General features: G+C 32.0%; 1 protein-coding gene across 2 annotated transcripts in view; it reads left to right on the top strand.

Moving 5' to 3' along the window:
• Positions 1–22,780, top strand: part of NCKAP1 (NCK associated protein 1) — an 83,968-nt gene that overhangs the window by 2,795 nt on the left and 58,393 nt on the right. The window contains exons 1-2 of one of the 2 annotated variants that reach the window (XM_032479877.1): positions 10,630–10,674; positions 11,741–11,851. In XM_032479877.1, coding sequence (XP_032335768.1) covers positions 10,645–10,674; positions 11,741–11,851 — 141 coding nt within the window. In that variant the 5' untranslated portion in view covers positions 10,630–10,644. Of the gene's footprint in view, positions 1–10,629; positions 10,675–11,740; positions 11,852–22,780 lie in introns of those variants that run through there. The other variant, XM_032479876.1, reaches the window with a different exon arrangement.

The raw sequence follows: 22,780 nt of genomic DNA, 5'->3' as shown, positions 1-22,780 counted from the left end.
TCTACATTTTTATGACGGTATAAGCCAAGTAATCTTTTCGTTCTCAATCTTTTATAGTCCTCAGAAAAACCTTCTACCACGTAATACATGTTTGCCAGTCAGTTATCACATTTTTATTAATGCATGTGTGCATTAGATTGTCTATCAGATCTGATTACTCTGCTCTGTTTCAATTGGAAGTCTTCAATGGAAATATTTTAGTGACCGTACACAATGAAAAATACTTCAGTGGCCTAAGTAAAATAAATTCTTAAGTTCCTATAATCAAGAATGGCTATACTGCTTATTATAGGGATATAACTTGGTTCCTGAAAAATGTTTTGCTTTTTTACAGAAAATTTCATCAATTGAGAAATTTTTGAGTTCTTAATATGTACATTATGAACATTTTAAGGAATTTGTGTTCAAATCAGGGATTTAAGAACACATAAAGGAGAATTTTAGGGAAAAGAGGTGAAGATGATGGTAGGTAGTTTTACATTTAAATTTATTTGTTTCATAATTCCGTAAAGACATTTTTAAAATTAAAAATATGTTCCCTTTTCCAGATCTAATAATGTTACTCACTTATATAGTGAATTTTTAACATTTTCAGGCTACTTTTATATCTGCTACTGTAGTATTGGCAGGCAATGTGGTGATGGAAGTAGAATACTGAGCCAGAAGTTAGGAGACCTGCCTTCCAATCTTCAGTCTGTCACTGAGAGTGCTGTAATATTGGGTAGATGTCTTAACTTCCCTGAGCTTCATTTTCACTCATCTGTAAAATGGAGGAAAATTAACTGAAAGGAACACTAAAGTCTGTTCCAGCTCTGATATGTTATCTTCACAAGTAGGAGTTAAGGCCCATTTTTTTTTCCTTTTGTTAGGTAGAATTATTACAGTTCGACTGCACATACACATTATATTGCATGTAAATACATTAATACAGTATACTGTACTTTTTTTTAGTTTACGTGTATGTACTAATCATCGTTTCTAAGAACAGATTAGAGCTTTAGCTTTTTAAACTTACATAGTTATCAAAGGAATAAAGCCAACTATAAAATAAGAATCAACAGGATATGGTAATCCAATCATAGAGTCAGTCAAATGTGCTTACACATATTCAAGAAATCAATCAACTTAGTTATAAATAATAAGTAGTTCATTTGTGTCATTATTATTATTATTTTTTAGATTCTTCATATATAAGTGATGTCATATGGCATTTTTCTCTTTCCAGTAAGGCCCATTTTAAACAGTAACTGACCTCAAACTGAAAAGAACTTAAACTAGTTTTCCATAATATAGGGGTGATAATGCCTACTCCTCTTACTTCACAGGATTGTTTGTTAAGGTAAAAGATTATAATGTGAAAGTAGTTTAGAACTTTTATGAATGTAAGATAGTATTTGTTTAGGTATCTCAGTGACTTTTTTGGACACTTGTTTTTCTGAAAGTTTACTCTTTAGGAAACTCATATACCAAAACCCCAAAAGAAAACATTTTAGCTGAGCTTAAAATTTTTTTCTTGTTTACTCTTTTCTTGTTTTCTTGTCTCCTATTTTTTCCTACACCATTACCGACATGAACTTGGTAATTGGTATCTCTGTACCAAAAAGGTCTCAGTTAATACTTTCATATTTTTCATCTTGTTAAATTATTGCCTCAGTTCTAAAGGACAGAAGAGAAGAGACCACCCAACTATTGCAGACTTTATTTTAATGGAGTATTTTTGCAGATTTCAACATACTTTTACTTCCTTTTTTTTTAAAATTAGAGGAATACTTTTTTTTTCCCCATAGTACATTCTCCATGATTTTGGATAAATTTATTTCATGAGGAAAAAATTAATAGAATAGCGATGTAAAATTGAAGTCTTTAGCTGTTATCTGCTTATCTAATGGAGGAAAAAAATGTACTTGAAAGATACAGTCAAGATAAAGAAAAGAGAATGAGCTTTAGCCTTCCCTCTCAGTGTTGGTTTTCTCTTTCTTTAGGGCCTTATTTTCTGTGTAGGTTAGTCAGGAACAGAAGCATGTTCCAAAGATTGGATTCTGGCAAGTTCTAGACTGAAAAAGATTGTTAGTATTTATAAGATTTTTTTTTCCTAGTGAGATTTCATTATCAAGATCCTTAAACATGTTAAGAAGAAAACATTATCTCTTCATAAATCTGAATTTAAATAATATATATCTACCTAAATCCTACTATAGCTATTTGTAACTTTACTTTTCAAGGAAGCTGCTTATAAAAATGAGGATTTAATAATTCCGTTTCTTGTTATGCTGGATGGTAGGCTGAAAAGATAAAGATCACTGAAAAATACTTAGGAAAAAGAATTATTTTTATTTTTTTAAGTGGCAGTGGTAGATTATACATCTTGTTAATTTTGTGGCATTGTTAAATAACTTAAATATTAAATTTTTTAAATGATTACAAAAGGAGTACAGGTTTATTGTCAAAAACTCAGCCTTCAAAAATTCTCTGCCTGCTCATCTGCCACTTTTAAAAATAAGCCATATATACTTACACAATTCTGTACAAATGCTGACATGTGTGCTTGCATATTTTATTATATTCTGACTAAATTAGATACTTTACAAAAATAAAATTGAAGAAGCAGCATGGTACAGTTTACATATAAATGAAATTAGGGTTCTTTACTGTTTGTATACTTACATTTTAAGAAAATTACTGGGATGGACATATTTAGCTAGCTACATCCAGTGTATTTAAAGTGAGGAAGCCCATTTCAGAAAGTGTGTCATTGTTGAAAGTTCTTGTCCTTACTGGTTAGGATGATTAAAATTTTAATTTGTTTCTTGTTTGATAATTTACTTCCACTGTTATTGTTAAGTAAAATTCCAACAATTATTTCAGATCACATTATGCAGATGTACATTTTTTATGTTATTCAAACTAAATAGTTTTATCTCCTCATTCTTCAATAAAAATAATGCGTAATAAAAGTAATGCTGGCTGCTATTTATTGAGACTCCAAAATATGCTAAATTAAAAATTTTTTCTTTTATTTGTCCATAGATCTGTGACATAGATCCCTATTCTATAGATAAAGCAATTGAATTTGAAGTTAATTTGCACAATTCTTACTCTAAAAGAGGAATTTGGATTGGCACATTTCTTTCTTTATCCCTAACTCTGGGTTCTTTATTATTTTTGCCATTAGATTTATAGTCATTAGTGAAATTTTAGTGGTAGATATAATTAGATTTTGAACCCACAGTAACCTTAAATATGCAATTATATTACAGAAATAATTTTCCTTTTTAATGTAGACTACTTTTGTATGAACTTTGTATGGATTTGTATGAAAAAATCATTGTGATCATAATGATTAGTATACTGGTGATTATTAATAAAGACATGTTTAGATTTGTAATGTATTAAAATGTGAAATAGTTTAGAATTAGGAAACTTTAAATTTATTAACATTTTTGAGAAAATATATTTTGTATTTACTTTTCACATTATATTCATTTTTCCTTTGTGATTCTTTATAAAACTTAGTCTATGACATACTAAAATACACAAACTGAAAAGACTAGACATACAAGTAATACTATGAAAACTAACAGAAAATTTTGCTTAAACTAGGGGAAGAGTATATGTAAAACAGAAAGGAAGATGTAAACTTGGAGAAACACAGTAAAATAGCATTTATCTTCCTTAATTTTAAGGACACATACAATCATTTCCTCACTGAAGATATTTTGTTTAACTTCAACATTTCAAATATATTTTTTTCATTTTACATTTTGATTTCTAAAGTCAAATGGTATTTTTTTGCTTTGAAGACTTCTGCATGATATATAAGAAATGAAATTAAGAAAGTATAACCAGTAAGTTTCTTTCTGTCTTGGACTTTACAAAATTAGTAGTATTTTTTCTGTTTCCAAGGTGTGTTTTTTGGTGACTTTTTAATATTACCTTTATTAGTAAATGTAGCAAAATCTTCTTGATTTTGATCCTATTAGGAATTTTCAGTATTGTAATTATTAGATTTTGGGTTACTTAATCTGACAACGATGAGAAAATCTGGTTAATCATTTCTTCAAATAATGTACTGAAATGTTTTACTTGAAGTTAAACTTAATAAGCTCTTCAATTGTTAGATTGTAAGTAGAGTTGAACAGGTGCCAGTTACGAAGGAATCTCTTATATTAAGTAAAAGAGCCTGTACTGGAAAATACTTTTCTTATTGCATATTTGATTATTTCAGATACTTGACAGTAATTAAACTGTATCTTTACAGCTATTTTATTAGTCATATGAACTATTCTTTCAGGGAGTACCAAATATTGAGGATTTCCTTTTCATTCATTCATTCACTCTTCATTTATTGAATGTCTTCCTGGACACTGAGGAAACAGATAAATTAAGATACAATCTCCAATGCCAAGAAATTCATATTGAGGTGGATGAGAGAGATGTATAGATAATTAATTAAAATCCAGTGTTTAAGTGTGGATGTGGGTGTCTTGAGAAGGGAGTTACAGGTTCCCATCTGGAAGAAATGGGAAGAAGAGATAATGACTTTTGTGCTTGATTTTGAAATATGAATAGAAACTTCAGCCATGCGGTGACGAGTAGCCAGTCATTACTCAAGATTCCAGACTTTTGTTCATAAATATTTATAAGTATATAAAGATACAAAATATATAAGGTTATATACTATCCTTGTAATATCTAACGTCTTAGAGGCTGGCTTACAGCCTCTAAACTTCTCTATTACTTTCCATACTTGTAGCATATTCTGTGGGTTGAGAGGGCTAAATTCTAAATAAAGCTCTGATACTAATTTTTTTTTTTTTTTTTTTTTTGGACAAGTTGTTTAGTCTTTCTGAGTTAGTTCTTCATTTATAAGTCGAGGAGACCAGTGTTTTTTTGTCAGGGATACATAATATAATCATTTTAGAAGGTTTTTAAAAATACGTACATCTAGATTTTGACTCAAATCTACTGAATAAGAAAAAGCCCCCGAAATGGTTCTAATGTTAAGAACACTGAAATAAGTAAGGCATAAGTTCTTAATACTTCTGATTTCTTTCTCTGATAATTGTTCACTGTAGTGATTTAAGTTTGTTTTCTGGTGGTAACTAAATTTCTGGAATGCTAGGCTGCGAATAGGCTCTATACTAGCAAAACCATCTACAGGGGTACTTGGTTTCAGCTTCTCTTATGCTCCAAGTTATATGTTTTTTGGTATTCAAAGCCATGTTAGTCTTATTGATTCTGACTCTTGGAATCTTAGATATTTCAGTTCTTCCACATTTGTGGAATACTCTTTAATTAGCCTTAAAAGGTTAAGAATTAAATGAGTTAATTCACATGAAGTGCTAGTATAGTGCCTGGCGCAAGAGTAAGAAGTGAATAAGTGTTCACAGTTACTAATTTATTTCAGGGGCTTGAAACATAGTGGACACTTACTTACTATGTGTTCATTTTTTCCTATTTAATCCAGCTCAGGACTGCCTTTAGGAAACATTTCTTAATTAGTCCTTTTTACTGCATGATACCATAGTTTGATGTCTACTACTACTAATACAAAATAGCTATTTGTACTTCAGAAGTATGTTTCTCAGCAGTCTTTTAAAGAGCAACTTCTTTAGAACAGTAAAATGTGACCATGTATAATATTTTTAAAAAACTGTAATCAAACATCTTTGTTCTGTAAACTGAGATGCTGAAAAATCTTTGAAAGTAACAATGGCATTGACATCTTCTTGAGAATCGAATGGTAATTAGTAACTTAATATGAATCATTAAAATTTTTAATAATAAATTTTGAAATACATAATGGGTTGAAATATTCATTTATGATTTCCCCAGAACCTGTACTTAGAAAACAATAAGCCTAATTTATATATCTTTAAATCTGCTACTGTTGGCTCTAGTTAAGAGGTAATTTATAAAATTACATTAATTTAAAAGCATTTCCAGTAATTTAAGTAAACTTTCCTACCAAGTTTATTAATCCAAACTGTAGCAGTGGGTTACTTTTTTTCCTTTCTTTCTCTCTCTCTCTCTCTTTTTTTTTTTTACCTACCAGAGCTCAAAAGGAAGTTGAAAGCAGATTGGTTGGCCAAAATATAGGTGATACGTGTGAAAAAAAATTAACCAATAATACTAGAATTGGAGTCTTGTTTTGATATTGATGGAGTTTCCAATTATTGGAAAATCTCAGACTGTATTACTTTTGTTATTTTTAAACTTAGAAAATAAAAAAGAATTATAAGCAAGTTACTTTTATAGTTCATGATCTTAGGTAATGTCCATTTTTCCTATAGGCATTTATTTAAATTTATTAAGACTTGAAGGAGAATCCCCCTTGATTCCTTGATGCCTTCAGTTTTGCAAAACTTACTTTAAAACAAGTTTATTATTTCTTGTTTATTGAGTAAAAATTAGATTCCTCTTCCTAGCATAAATTGGTCACATTCTGTATTTTTCTCTTTTTCCCTGACATGATTCAGATGAGGCTGATTTCTTTTCTCTGCTCTCACAAATAAACATTCTCAATCTGATCCCTGAATTTTGTTCATGTTTTTTTCAATTAAGGTATTATATTTAAAAAACTATTTTGTCCTATAGTATTTTGGCAAAAGAATGTGTTTTATTGCTGAGTTAGACTAGAAATTTAAAAAGCTGATTGAACTAATCAGATTTTTCCTTTAATAGTGGTTACTCCAATAAAAGTTTTGAGCAGGTGAGGTATTGAAAGAATGGAACAATTTTTTTATACGTTTTTTGGGCACATACATTTTTAAATAAGTATTTTTAGTGCTTTGGAATCTTTGGGTACTCAAAGTTAGTAATTGTAAAACCTTGAGCAAGTCACTTAATTTTTTTGAAGTGCCTTTCCTCTCTGTTGAGTGATGGTTTAGAGAATTTCTGAACATAGGTGTTTTGCATGCAACAGGTGTCCAGTAAATATTCTTTTTACTCCCTGCTCTAGTGTCTTTATTGTTTTCTTTTTTCTTGGGTGTTCTTTCTCTCTTATGAATAGGGAGAGGACTATTTCTATATTTGATTTGATGATATTTGATTTTTTTTAACATTGTGGTAAGGAAGTTCTTGAGAAAATACATAACATTAACCATATGAAATTAAGTTGGTATTTAATCTATATGTTGTGACAGCCTGAGGAAGGGCCTTGGGAAGGGATTTTGGTGGTAGATTGGCAGAAAGATTTGTTTTAAAGTCACACTTCAAAATCTGATTTTGAGGTTTCTAATCAAAGACATTTATTTTGTGGCCTGAATAAAATATTATGTGGCTTTCTGAAACATGTTTCTTCTTTGTTTTTGATAATAATGTTATACTTGTGTTTTGCAAAAAAACAAAAACAAAAACCTAACTTGAAAATACTGAATTGACAATACTAACGTTGAATTGATTATGAATTGATTAAATGGAAAATCTTATTTTGATAATTTGGAGCTCACTATAAATATCCATGTGTTTTGAAAAGTTTTATTTAAAAAAATAGAAAGTAATTATTTAAAATTTGTAAATACTTGTGTGCCAGGCACCTGGAATAAACACTTACAGGTGCATTTTGTCTTTTAAAAATCTGAACAGTCTACCCTATGAAGTAGGTAATAATAGTATCCTCAATTTATGGATTAGAGTGTGAGGCTTAGGTTAAGCAACTTGCCTAAGGTCATATGGGCTGTGATCTACTTAACTCAGACTTGTTAATTAATATGTTTATGTATTTCCTTTAACAGTAATGTCATTTTATCTACCATATTAGTCTCTGTTGAATTTAAAGATTATTAGAATACTAATAGGAAATAAAGTTCCAATTCTGAAAACTGGAAATTTAAGTACATAAATTTTTAAATTTGCTTTAGATCTTCTGGAATTTTAAATTACAGTATTCTCTGCATTATGAAATAATGCTGAATTCAAGATAAACTAAAACAAAGTTTTAGAAGGGTGCTTTTTAAAAAAAATTTTGTGGTTCAGATAGTTTCCTTTTTGTCTGGTGAAATAGCCCTTTTAGCCAATTATGTATAAAACCTTTTTTGTAGGGCTGTAAGATTCAGGGGTTTGGACACAATTTTGCCCTCTACTTGTGGGTTTTTTTTTTTTTTTTTTCTTTTTCTGAGGTGGGGATAGGCAGGTTAAAAGTACTCAAGAGTTTTATTTGATTGAATTGGTAATTTGTTATATCTTTTTATTCAATCTTTGTGGTAAGCTTTTCTGAAATGTATTAGCCTAAAATGTATTGATAACTAAGTGTAGTAGTATTATATCATTTTCTTAAATGTGGTACTTCAAAGGGCAATACTTTTCAGAGTAACAGATTAATTTTGTGTAATATTACTGTAGTAGGACGAGATAGGGTTTTAGGTGTACCATCTGCAGGCTATGTTCTTTTAGGTGTTAACTTATGATTTCTTTGTCCTCAATGTCATCAAAATTAAATTTTTGAGTTAGAGTGGGGAAGAAGATTAATCTTTATAAACTGAGACATCTGGTTAGTTGGAAATTTGCTGTACTCCTTCAGTATTGTGGGACATCCTTCTCAACTGAATTATTAAGTATGGCTCTTTGCCAAGATGCATTTATATAGATGCTGGGTTTCAGTCAAGTTTTTTTTTTCCTTGCACTTTTACTTTTTTTTTTTTTCCTGAGAATTTGCAAATGTCTCTATTGGTGTTAAGTAAATAAATCAAGTAGGTTGATTTTGGAAAAAATGAAATGATGCCTAGTACCTCTGTATAGTATCTATGAATCTTGCATTTTTTATTGGCATCTTTTTGAGCACATATAGTATGCCTGCTGCCCTTAAAAATTCTATACTTGTGCACACACACACACAGACAGTGATGTAATGGACTTAAAAACTTTTTAGGGTAGATTGTAAGTATTATCACCTGTTTAACAGATGAAGCAACTGAAGCACAGAAAATCACTTGCTTATGGTTGTAGCTAGAAAGTGATGGAGCAGGAGTTGAACATCGACAGCCTATCTTAGAACTTATATTCTTAACCACTAGGCTAATAATCTTTTTCTATAAATCATATTTGGTATGTTTAGACTTGGGATAAATGAAAGTAATAAGTGACTGGGAGAAGGAACTGTAGTTTTTATTGCTAGCTCTGTATACTATGTTGAAGACTAGTACTATTCATATGAGACTTTTACTTAGGCAATTATAATTATTATAGTTACTGTTAACAACAGTTAACATTTTTAAAGTAGTACGTGCCAGTCCTTTGCTTAATACTGTTCATGGTTTATCTGTCTCTCTTCTAATCCTCATAATGACTCTATGAGGTAAGTACTAATTTCCCCATTTACATGAAGAAGCTGAGACTAGGAGATGTTATGTAATATATTTAAGGTCCCATGGATAGTAAGTGATGAAGATTGAAACTCAGTCAATCTTATTCCAGAGTCTGTGTTCTTAATCTTTATGGCATACTGCCTCCCAGTGCAGTTTGTTTAGATATGGCTCACTGAGTAGTGTGGGAAAAAGTAAATCAATTAGAAGGAAAGACTATATAACCATTTATTTTTCTACTGAAATGAAATTCCATTCTTTATGTTTTCAGTGTAATAAGGAAGAGCTGTTCATACACAGACATCTTTAGTTACTTAAATTCTTCTGCAATAAAATTTGTGATCATTGGAAATGGGTATGGTAGTCTATCATATTTTTGCTATTTGGTAGCCACTAATGTTAGAATAGGTAGCTAAATTTTTAAATAGAGTATGAAAGATAATACATATCTTAAGAAATAATTTGAATCACCTTAGGATTCTGCACTACCTCAGGAGTGTTTATGAAACTTGATTTTCATTTTATCATTGATATGAGGAAATCCTATGTATGCTGCATATGCTAACATGTAACTGTTTCTGTTTGGACAAGCTCTTAGTTGTGTGGCTCTTAGTTATTCTTATTTATAGTATAATATTTTGGGAGAAGTGGATTAATTGGAAGACTAATTTATGAGAAATATTTTAAGCAAATGATAGTCTACTCTAAGATATATTTTAATATTTATAATGTTGAAATGGAATTTATGTAATAGCCTTGTGTCAATCTGGTTAAGGATTATGAAGTTCTAAATTTCTTACAGTTAATTTTGTTTTATCTAGTTACATTTGATATTTAAGATAATTCTTACTGCATTCCTATTTCCATTTGGAAAATATAGGAATGTTTGCTCTGATTTTTATACTTTGGCTTGGAAGGGAGTTAGTTGATATTTGAAGTATAGTTTCAGTTTGAGCTGAAATGCAAAAGTCATCCAATAACGATTTATTTTTATTCTTGGCTACCATTACTTTTTAAGGTATGTAAAATTTCACTGATGGTTTTGCTCCTGTTTTTTGTAGTTGCATGTAGTCTTTATTTTTCCTTCTAGTATTATTTTAAGTTGATTTAGAAAGAGCACCAAGAAACTGACATGGTTGTACACCTACACAGTAGTATTTAAATATATATGAAATCTATTGTATACTAAAACTCGCTACTTAGAATACCTTTAAATTGTAGCACCATATACTTCTAATCTTGTTTTGTTATTCATAGTCTGCAGTGCATAAGTTCTCTACTGAAACGTATGTCATAGTTTGACAATCATTGTTTACAAGTAATTTTCTCTCTTTTTATTACAATGCTTCCCCAGCAAGGACAAGTTTGGAAGGTTTGCAAAGCTTTTCACCTTCCCTCTGCCCGCTTGCCCGCTTTCAGATCAGTTTCATGTTTCATAACTTCTCTTTCTGCAATCCACAACATAGCCATAGTAACGATGAAAAAACATTAAATTGCAATACTATATTTCCTCACATATAGTAGAGTGATAACTTTTCAAAGGACACAAACCTCTTTAAAAATGTAATAAAAAGAAATTAAGTAGGAATGTTATAATTTTAGTAATTCCCTAAGAAATGACATCTCACTAGAAAGCAGTTAATTGTATGTCACATAATAAAATAGTGGACAGTATTGAAGATTATATTCTGTATTGCTAATAGTTCAGATAAAAAGTTCTAACAATAATACCTTACATTTGCATGATGCTTTACAGTTTACTACAGAGAATGCTGTACTACTGATGTGGTCAAAATGTAAACATTTCCATTTGTTCTGTGCTTATAAGATGTAGAATAGATGTAGATTTCATTGTTTAAAGTGCTGCTGGTATGATGGAAAACAGTGTTGTAACTCAGATATTTAGAGGAACAGGCAACACACGTTAGTACTATAAAGACAATTTTAGCAGCTTCCAGTTCTTTTGAACTAGGGCTCTTGTATTAAAATGTTTAAAGTGAATGAGGAAAGCATTTTGGAAAAGACATTTAAACACAAGTTTTTATTATATGACACATAGAAAGAAACATTTCCAGTACTCTACTGAATATTTAATTTTATAAAATTTTATTAGCTTCAGATGAATACAATCCTACCTCAAACCAAGAATTTTTTTTTCTTTTTCTTTTTTTTTTAGGTTTGAGCTTTTTCCTTCACTGCTGTTCTGCGCTAACTGCTTTGAAACTTTCCATGCATTTTTTTTCAGTAGAAGAACATCTCTGTACTGTCTCCCATTGCATATTTCAGCTGTGACAATCCCTGCACTTTGCCTATTCATTTTATCACCTGCTCACCAAAAACAAATATCTCTCTGATTTCTGATTACAGATTTGCTATTATTCCTTGGTTATAGAAGAAGGATGCATTTCACTTTTTTTTTTATTGCTGTTGTTTTATAGGCTTGTGGAGACCCCAAGGCAAAACCATCCTACCTTATTGACAAAAACCTGGAATCAGCTGTGAAATTCATAGTCAGAAAATTCCCTGCAGTAGAAACTCGCAACAACAATGTAAGTTGTTTAAACTTCTGTATTACTTGATTTTAGTCATCTGTAGTGAAAGTAATGGTCAGTATAATGCTTGAAGTAGCTTTTATTTATCTAATTATTTGTATTTTAGAGCCCTTATCTCTGAAACTTCGGTGGGGGGATGACTCGATTACATTGCCATTTTATTATAGAAAACATAGAATCTTAATTTCTTTTATACACATACTCCCTTTCAAGTTGCAACAAATAGTGAGGTAATAGATATGTATATATCCAAATACTTGCATGACTAGTTGAGAGATTTTTCTTACAGTCATAGACTTAATAACTTTGTCTTGAAGTTAGTTAAATGTCTTCATAGAGCTTGTATTGTTTTTAGTAATTATCTATATTTAGCTTTAAAATATATTTCTCTAGTTTTTTTATAATTAAAGAAAACATTTTTGAAAATTAAGTAACATAACAGGGTCATGGTGTTAGGATCTTTATTATCCCATATTTTCTCTAATGGGATACTTTTTCATAGTACTGTTTTGAAATATAATGACATTTAGAGGCTTCCCACTATATTCACATATCTTTTGGTAAATTTTTTTATAATAACTGCTATGAATAACTAATATTAGAAAATTAAATTAGAGTTATTTTTCACATTACCGTGGCCTTTTCATATAAATTCTGTTGACTTGGAATCTTTCTGCATATCTTCTCTCTTTCCTTTTTTTCTTTGATAGTCTCGTGTTACAGTCCTTGCTATCTCTTTTTCTTAATGTATAAACTTAGTCTAGAAGTTTCTTCTTACATATGATTTCCCTACTTTTAAGAGGTTCTGCTTAAAAAATATTTTGTCATCTTTTGGTTTCCTCAAATTATGTATATGTTCATTGAAGATTTGTATGTAGCCTGTTGATACTTTTACTTAAAAATATTTTAACGTAGAGGGAAAATACCAGTCAGAATTAAGTCTGGTGAAGTGCTTTTTTAAGAATTAATCAAAAAAAGTTTTATGTTTTTTGTGCATATAGTTCAATAGAGAGCTTTCTTTGTTTCACAGAAGATTGTGTTTTATAATTGTTACATTAAGGTTACACAATTAGTTCCTGATTACAAATGGATGATTCAAAGCACACACATTTTAAGAACACTATTATTTGTGTGGAGAACTCTTTTTTAGTTATTGACATTAATTAGCTAACTCATCTGAGAGATTATATACTCTGAATGAAAGAGATTTTTGTAATGAAAATCTGTCTTACATTTAATTTCATGTACGCTTCTCTTCTCATGGCTCATAAAATGTCTGTGAACATGCGCTCTGCAGAGAGTCTTTTAAGTTTAATTTATGTGTATACATATGTAAATTTCTGTGTGAGAGTAAGCATTGTTCCTGGATATGAGGTCTTTTCTTAGAAAATTAGCAAGATCTGATTAAATATGTATTCACTATTTCATAACAGTAACGTTTTTTGTTAAAGAGTACATCAGGAATCTTTGTTCTTGATTTGCTAGGCAAACTGTTTACAATAATGTTTTTTGGTTTTTTAAAAAATAGTTTTGCTTATCTTTTCAACTTTTGCAGCACAAATTGATGTTTTAAATAACAGCTTTATTGAGATATGATTCACATAGCATACAGTTCACCCATTTAAATTGTACAATTCAGTGGTTTTTAGGATATCCACAGAGCTCTGTATCCAATACCACAGTCAGTTTTAGAACATTTTCATCATCCCAGAAGGAAACCTCAGACCCGTGAGCAGTCACTCCTCCCAAGCCCTACCCTCCACATCCTTCAGCAAACCCCAGTCTACTTCCGTATGCATGTCTATTCTGGAGATTTTATATAAATAGAGTCAAATAACATGTCTGTTTTGACTAGCTTTTTTTCTCTTAGTGTAATGTTTCCAAGGTTTATCCACGTTGTAGCATGTATCAGTATATCATTTCTTTTTATTGCCAAAAAATACTCCATTGTGTGGCTGTATCACATCAGTTGATGGATGCATGAGTTGTTTCTGTTTTTTGACTATTATGAATAATGCTGCTGTAAGTATTTCTGTAAAAGTTATATGGACGTATATTTTTTTTTCCTCTTAGATATATATACCTAGGAGTGGAATTGTTGGATCATGTGATAATTGTGTTTAACCTATGAAATCAATTGTACAGTGTTGTTGAATGTTATGACTACTTGTAGAATTTACTCTGGTTGTTCTTGTTTGCAAAGTATGAGTTTTGTCATATGGCTTTTACAGTTCTGTGTAATGCTATTCTGTTGTTTTTATCTGCTGAAGTACTGTGTATTGAGTATTTGTGAAGTTTTATGACCATAGTTTTGATTTGGGCCTGTTAAAATCCTTGTGAGAAGTTCCTAGCCAGCTTGGGTTAGGAAATGAGAAATAAGGAGTTTAGTTTTAATATTTTTTTTAACTCTAGAAAAAGTAGTTAGACGTTTACGGACAGAGAATGACAGTTAGCGTCTGGTACTGATAGGAAGGAGCTTGCAGATTTCTGGCTACTAAGTGCGCTGAAGAAATGGTATTGATATCACAGTTGGCTTTTTTCCTTCTTAGTCTTGGTCTTTGGTCCATTGTATAAATATGTGCTATGCTTACTTTATATCAGGGATCAGAGAGAATTACTGGTTAGCACTATTTCTTTTTTGATATATGTCATATAAGCACCACTTGTCCCCAGTTTTAGGAAAGGCAGTCACAAAAAAGAGATGTTTCAGTGAAAAAATGCAGGAAAATTTTTGTTTTCAAGGTTCTAAAATAGACCCTTATGTAAAAAAAAAAAAAAGGCTAATCTTATTTTGTAGCCAAAAAAATTGTTGATTTTTATTGCTTCTTTGGTAACTGCTTCTCCTCCAGCTCCTATACTTTTAAATCCAGTGCTGCTATCCAGGGAGCACATAGATATCTGGTACACAACTAAGGAGGGCACTGCCAGCTTATAGCAAGATTGGTTCTTAATATGGTTTCAACACTGATGGTGTTGGACTCTATTGAGTCACTTTTATTGTCTTGCTTAGGTCCCTTTGTGACAGTTATAAACTTTCCCTGCAATTCTGGACTTAAGGAAAGTCTGTATCAAGGAATGGACTTCTGGGGGGAGGCGGGTAGTCCTTGTGTTGAACTAAATGCCTGCCTTATATGCTTCAAAGCAGGTTGATGAAGTAAAGCTGAAATGAATAAAAGCCATCCAGTTTTATAATTATAGCAGGCACTTGTCTAGTGTCTAACATGTGCTAGGCTATATATTTTAATAAAGTTTATAGATTTTCTTATTTAATTTAGATTAAGGAAGACATTTCTGAGCTAAGAGATTATTTGTCTACAACATTATATCTTCCATTATTTTGAAATTGTAACTGTCAAATGGATTTATGGTTTGTTTCCCATAGGTTTCTTATGAGCATATAGAGGGAAATCTGTTATTTCCCTGGATGAAGAAAATAATAGAAAACTCCTTATTTTATTAACAGGTAAAAATTGTTTTGCCCAAGAAATTCTAAAAGCTAATGTTCAGGTGTATGTTAGAATTTTTCTTCAAGAATTTTTTTTCTAAAATTTTTTAAACTTAATTACCCCTCCTTCCTATGTTGTATTTGCATCTAAAAGCTAGTTTGTGTTTTTTAAAATAGTAAAAGTATCTGACACAAAGTGTCATTATGAGATTTTCCTATTTATTATACATTTTAGTATAAAATTTTGGATTTGAGTCCCAAATTAAGAGGGAAATGATGTAAATTACTGTCTTATATATGTTAAATTAGATCTTAACTCCCTAAGAATGAAGATATTGTTAGTGAGTAGAGTGCCACAATAATAATATAGAGATTCTAGATTTAAGTACAGCCATTATTGAAATAATCACAAAATAAGCTTTCAAACTTAGAGGAATATTTTATGTTATTGATAGTATTTATTTCCTCTTTCAAGGAGCACAGTATTATAAGATACTAAGTAATAAGTTATATTTTTCATTCAAGTAGCTTATAAGGTTACTCAAAGCAAGACAAAGTAACTCTAAAAGTGTCATAATTGGCAGTAAAGTTTTTCCAGAGACACAGCATTAGAGTCTGTTTTTAGACACCATTTTATTATCCCTAATGCTTGGCTCATAAGAGGCACTAAATAAATGTTTGATGAGTGAATTAACCTAATTGATAGGCTTTAACTTAGCTAGCTTTCATTTATTCAAGTGTGATCTTAGATTATGTCAGGATCCAAACTTACCAACACTTTTTTTTAAACTTCATTATGTTATTAGCTAAAAAAATAACTGTACTTTTTATTTTTAGTAGGGCTGTACTAATACATCTCATTAATGAAATTACTGAAAGTAACCTGAAAAAGAGTAAGAGTCCCAACTTAAAAACATGAATGTGTTCTGAGGTTGGGTTGGTGATTTTGGGGATGGGGATGGGGAGGCTCATGATACATGCACTGTGGTTTAGTCAGGAGTTAGAAGGGAAGGGTAAGGAAACTTATTCATTCCTGGTTAGTCTCTACACAGGCATTCCTTATCTGGTCATGGCTTTCATCATGATGGTAGTATACTGGTTAAGAGGATGGACAACAAACTGGAATTTGAGTTTTGGCCTTTCCACTTATCAGCTGAATAATTCTGGGCAAATCATTTAACATCTTAACGTCTCTCTGTTTTTATCTCTAAAATGGTGATATTACCAGTATCAAGGAACAGTTTAATGTCTCCTAAAGCGCTTAGCAGATTTGTGTAACAAATTGCTTTTGTAAAATGGAAGCTGTTATTTATATTACCTCTCTGGCTTTTGGTCTACTTCACTGGCTTTTCTTTTAGCAGCAGTTTAAATGTGGGTATTTTTTAATGACCTTTCTTTTCATGCTCCACAGTGTATCTAATCTGTATGAAAACATTTTACTCCCATGGCATCAACTAAGTAATATACTATCAGCTAAGTAATATACTGGATACTATCCTGTCTAGTATACTGTCTACAGCTACAGCTACAGCTACTCTTTGAACAGCTTCACAAGCTAAATAGCAAACTTTGTATCCAATGCTGAACACATGATGATCCTCCACTTTGTTTCTGTTCTGTGTTCTCTGCTTTAAGCCATCACCATTCACTTGGTTACCTAAACCAGAACCCTTAGAAACCCCTTTAACTTTTATACAACATCAAACTGGTCATTGAGGGCTTGTCAGTTTTGATACTGTCTGTAATATCTTTTGAATTTACCCTTTCAGATCTGTCCTGCTGGGACAAATGCTGTGATAATGCAGACACTGCTTTTCATGCCACCCTAGCTCTCCTCTTACTATTCCTCTCCTCCCTTTCCCCAGCCTCCTCTAGGGGAAACAGAACAAAACAAAAGTAATCTCTTTCTTTGTACTACCTCACATCTTGTTTTCCTGGACCATGCACCCATCTAAATCTCTGTTGACTAGGATATAGTAGGGCAGCAAATAATACTTTGATTTTAAAAGGAATCATCTTAAGTAAAATAATGTAACAGAGTTTTGATGATACCGTTTTTTGGAGAAATCTCTGTGTGTATATAAAATCTTAATAGAAACCTAAGGAAATATTTGGTTTTGACCAATTAAACTTTGCCAGAATTCAAAGAATTTTAATACAATGAGAACTGACGTGTCAATATTCTTTTTAAAAAGTATCATTAACATTCAGTGAATATCTCTTAGAAGAATTTAGGATGACAAGCAAGTACATGTAATCCTACCACACTCTTTCCCACCCTGCTTGTATTTCTCAGGGGGAACTTCTGCTTTTAGTATATCTGGAGGTTACCTCCAGAACTATAAGGAATATGCTTATTCTTTTATATATTCATTTGCCAATTTTAGACAAGATCTATTAATTCTTTGCTACAAAATAGAAGAATTTAGCTTTTTAAGTTTCCTGCCCCTCATTTACCTTTTCCCCTCTTCCTGATAATTTGATAGTTTTTTTGTTAATATTTTTAGATCATTGTTTACTTTTTAAACTTTAAGTAATTTAGTTCTCTATATTTATACCCTTACCCTTAGTCATTTATACTTTAATTTTGTCAGAATTGTTAATGCTTTCCTTTGGTTCTGTAATCATAAAATGTTCTGAGATTGAAATATATGCTGATACTAAAAATTAAAAACCAATAAGGATCTTAGTGTTCGGTTTGCATGGCTTCACTCCATTATCACACTTTGGACTTTATTGTAACTCCAAATAATGTAATATAACATACTATATTATATATATTTATATATGGTTATATGTGTAATATAATTATCATTAAAGTGAAATGGATTCTCTCTTCCAGAATTAGTTCAGTTAAACTTGTTACATAGATTAGTGATATTATGACTTTCTCGAATTAGTTATGGGCCTTATAGAATTATGAAATTTATTGAGTCTAATAATCATACCACCTTTTTATAAGCTTTCCTTTTTTTCTGGAGCCCACTTTCCTATAACCGTCGGCCTTCTAACCTCCCTCTGGACGGTTTGTATAAGCCTGCTGCATAGCTTTCGTCCTGGGACATACTACTCTTTATTGTCCTGAGTGTAATGGTTTTCACCTGAGCTTTCACACTGAGTTTGGGAATCCCCTGATATTGTGTACAGAGTTTGTGTATGTATTTTTCAGCTTTTGTGATACTCCCAGGGGTCGTTCTTATCCCAAAACACATCTGTTTTAAAATCACATTATTTTGTGAATCTTGTGCGCTATATGTTCTAATCATACAAAACTACAATTATAGCCTCTTCAGCTCAAGGATGCTTCTGGTTTTTCTGTAAATGAGGTGGCCAGTGAACATTATACTGGGGTTTCATATAGCCCCCAAGGAGATGCATTCCTGCCATTTGCAATAATTTTTCCATTTTCTTCAGATTTCCTAACATTATGTCTTGCCTCTAGTGATAGTTTTTCAGACGTCTTTCAAACAGTTGTTAACCAGTCACTTTGTCTGCAGTGGTGATTATGATTTCCTTTCATAATAGCAAAGGATGTTTTTACCAATACCTAATCACCTGTTCAACTTTCGTTTTTGTTTTCTTGATTATTTCTTTGAAGGGGCATTTAGCCATTTTTAACCTGGTATCCTTTGAGGACCTTTAATGTGGTATCTTACTGTTTTCCATGGCCAATCTGGTCTTACCTCTTGTCAAATCAAAAGTTATTTGCCAAGTTCCAAAATAAAAGACAGGGAAATAACTATAATGGAGTAAATAACAGATGTTGCAAAACATTTATTTCTGTTGTTCTTCCTAGCACTCATTTGGCTAAAAATGTTTTAAATATGTACACCAGTGATCTTTGGCCAAGAATATATAGGATAGTGTTAGTCCTCATTGTCTGGTGTAGGATAGAATATAAAAAATGGAGAAATAGGTTTAATTGCTTTATTTTTTTTAAGGAGTATTTAATTTTGGGAGAGTATACACTTTCATGTCACAAATAAATGGCTGTGCTTTCTCTTGCCTCTGATTTTGTTCATGCTGTTTTGGCTATTTGGAACAATCTTTCTTTAATCTTTCACTTGGCTAACTTCTACTTGTCTTTCAGGTCTATCCTTAGATGTCACCATTACAGAGAAGCTTTTTCTAACTCTTTCAGATTAGATTAAGTACTTCTTGTATGTGTTCCCATAGTCCTCTCTACTTATCATTCACTTACTTATTTAAAACATTTACTAAGTTCCTTGTGTTAGTCAAGTTCTGTTCTGGGAGAGGGAACTCAGCAGTAAGTAAGTCAAGTCACTGCTCTAGTAGAACTTACATTCTGCTGGACAGAGATAAACTAAAAAAAAAAAAAAAAAAAAAAAAAAAAGAATAGGAACATAATACCAAGGAGAGATGAGTTCTAAAAAGAACAAAGAGTAATATTGAGGAGATGCTAATTTACTTGACCCAGGGAAAGCCTTCCTGAGGAAGAGGCAATAGGGCAGAGATTTAAAGATAGGAAGGAGTGAGGTGAGCTGGGTCGCCTTCTGTGCTGAAGGAGCAGCAGCAGCAAAGGCTCAGGTGGGAGCTTGCCTGGCTTGTTCAGCGAACAGGAAGTAGCCCGTTATGAGTGGACCAGAGTGATTGGGGAAGGGGGCAGGGAGATAGTAGTAGAAGATGAGGACAGAGTGAGTGATCATATTGGGCTTTCTAGGACATAGTAAGGACTTTGGCTAATTACTCTGAGTGAGCTGAGATGTTATTGGAGATGAGCAGTAGAGGAATGAAGTGATACACCTGTGATCACTGCTGGATTGAGGAATAGTCTGGAGGGGAACAGAGGTAATAACAGGAAAACTGATTAGGAAATCTGCAGTCATTGAAAGGAGAGCTGATAGTGGTTTGGACTAGTGTGGTAGAGGTGAGAAATGTTGAGATTCTGGATTATTTTGAAGACAGAGCCTACAGTATTTGCTGATGCATTGAGTATGGGGTGTAATAGACAATGAGAAATTTAAGACCCCGGGGTTTTTGGATTGAACAAATACCAAGCTTTACTGGGGTGAAGAAGCAAGAGGAACAGGTTTAGGGTAGGAGTATAGAAAGGAATAGCACTCCGTAACTCAATATTAGATACGTTAAGTTTGAGAGACCTATTAGAAGTCTGAGTGGAGATGTTGAGTAGTCAATTATCGGTATAAGTCTAGGTCTCATGCTAGTATCAAGCTGAGAATCACGTTAAAGAGGAATTATTGAGAGAGAGAAGGAGGAGAATAATCACTGTAGAGAGTGGGAGGGTGAATTGGTGAAAATGGCATAATGTTGCTACTCAGTTTTGGTTAATGGTCATGAATTCAGGTTGAGATGGAGTCAGCATAGTATAGGCTTTCTCCTGTTGTGGGTTTTATCAGGCAATTGTGATAGCGGGAAAGAGGGCCAAGGGAGTAATATAATAATGGGCCAGTTAATCTTAGGATGGATAAAAAAGGAAGTAACATGAGAGGGTGAGTGACAATAAAAAGATAGTAGGGTGAATGGATAGGAGGTCCCTCTGCGTTCATAGAATTGACAAAGGTAGGGTATTAAGAAGATATTAGAGATAACAAATGGAATTTATTCTCCCATTGATGCCACTTCACCTTGTCTCCAAATCTCCAAAGAACAACAGATGCCCAGGAAAGCCAGAAGGAAGCCAAGACAGCTTAAGCATAAACTTTATTCCTCTTTATAGGCCTGCTGATTGAGGCAGTTTAGTATTAGCCACCATTCTCTGTCAGTATGTAATCAAGTAACAAAAATAATCCCTGGGTGCCTTCTCAGTGTTAGGCCCTCCTTTAAATTTCCCCATCTTGCTCATCATCTTCACCACTCCTAAAAGCTCTGACCTTTCTTGTTTGTGATCTTTCTCATACTTTGTGTGTGTGTGTTTAAACTTCTTTCGTGTTATTACCAATTGGTGAGGGTCTTTGTCTTGAAGGGAGGGTGAGAATTAAACATTATAGTTTTTCACCATCTTTGAACCTTGCCACCTAGAAGTTAGTTGTGATGTAAGCAGATTCTAAAACTGGATATTGAACTAAAAAAAGTGAGAGTTACCTGTATATATACCTGTACACTCCTCACTAGACTGTATGCTCATTTAGGGGCAGGGTCAGCATTTTATTCATACTTTTATCGCCAGCTTCTCTCAGTGTCTGATAATATAAATTTCTTTTTTTTTTTTTTTTGGTTGGGGAGATAATTAGTTTTACTTATTTATTTATTTTTTGGAGGAGGTACTGGGGATTGAACCTGGGACCTCGTGCATGCTAAGCATGTGCTCTACCACTTGAGCTATACCCTCCCCCTAGTGTCTGATAATGTAATATCAGGTTGAGATATTTGTTGACTATATAATATATTATTACAGTTACTTGTCTTTTATCTAGAGGTTACTTTTCATATCACATGCCTCTGAGAACAGGCAGGAAACAATTCCAATCCTAGAAATCTTTCCAACAAAGATGGAAGTACATGTCCACATAGAGATATGTTCATAGCAACATTCATTGTTCATAATAGCTTAGACATGGAAATAATTCAAATGCCCATAAACTGAAGAATCCTAAATTGGTATGTCCATTTAATAAAATACTATACAGCAATTAAAAGAAACAAACTACCAATACATGTTAAAAGCATGGACGAACTCCAGAATTATTAGGCTAAATTAAAGAAGCCAGATGTAGAAAGCTTTCATGTTATATGATTTCATTTTATAGGGAATGTCTAGAAAAAGCAAATTTATTGAGGCATAAAGCAGGTCAGTAATTATTAGGGCTGAGAGTAAGAATGGGATTAACTATAAATAGGCACAAGGGAACTTTTTGAGATAATGGAAATGTTCTAAAACTGGGTAGGGTTGATGGTTGCACAACTCTATAAATTTACTAAAATTATTTAATTGTTTGCTTACGGTGGTTGAATTTTATGACATGTAAATTGTACATCAGTAAAGCTGTGAAAAATAAATGATTTTTGGCAACCCGAAATGATAGTTTAGAAAAAATGAAATGTATTTAGAAATAAGCTTTTTGGTCTCATTGTGCCCAAGCTTGTTGAGTTTACTTAGGCAAAGCTATAACATGTATGTTTTCTAACACATTGTACATTAAAGGGTACTCTCATCAGGAGCAAATGATAATTGATAGGAAGAGAAACTTTAAAGAGTAAAAAGTATAGCTGGCAAGGACTACTTATTGTTGGCATGTTATCGTGCACAGATCAATAGCACCTGAGGCCACTTTTGATGTTAAGTAGCTCAGTATAACTATCGATTACAGTTACAACATCTAATCAGTAAAGAAAGCCTGACTTATTTCTCTGTACCCAGGTTGTGAAAGCAAGCTAATTATATATTATATATTAAAAAGGCTTTTTAATAAATTATTAAAATTGAATGTAAAGGGACTAACTTCATTTACATTTTCATTCATAATGGAAAATGGTGCCATTATATGAGGTAAATTATATTA

The sequence above is a fragment of the Camelus ferus genome, chromosome 5, assembly GCF_009834535.1.
Source record: "Camelus ferus isolate YT-003-E chromosome 5, BCGSAC_Cfer_1.0, whole genome shotgun sequence".
NCBI lineage: Eukaryota > Metazoa > Chordata > Mammalia > Artiodactyla > Camelidae > Camelus > Camelus ferus.
Note: the sequence above shows the minus strand (reverse complement) of the source record. Positions and strands in the feature narration are given on the sequence as shown.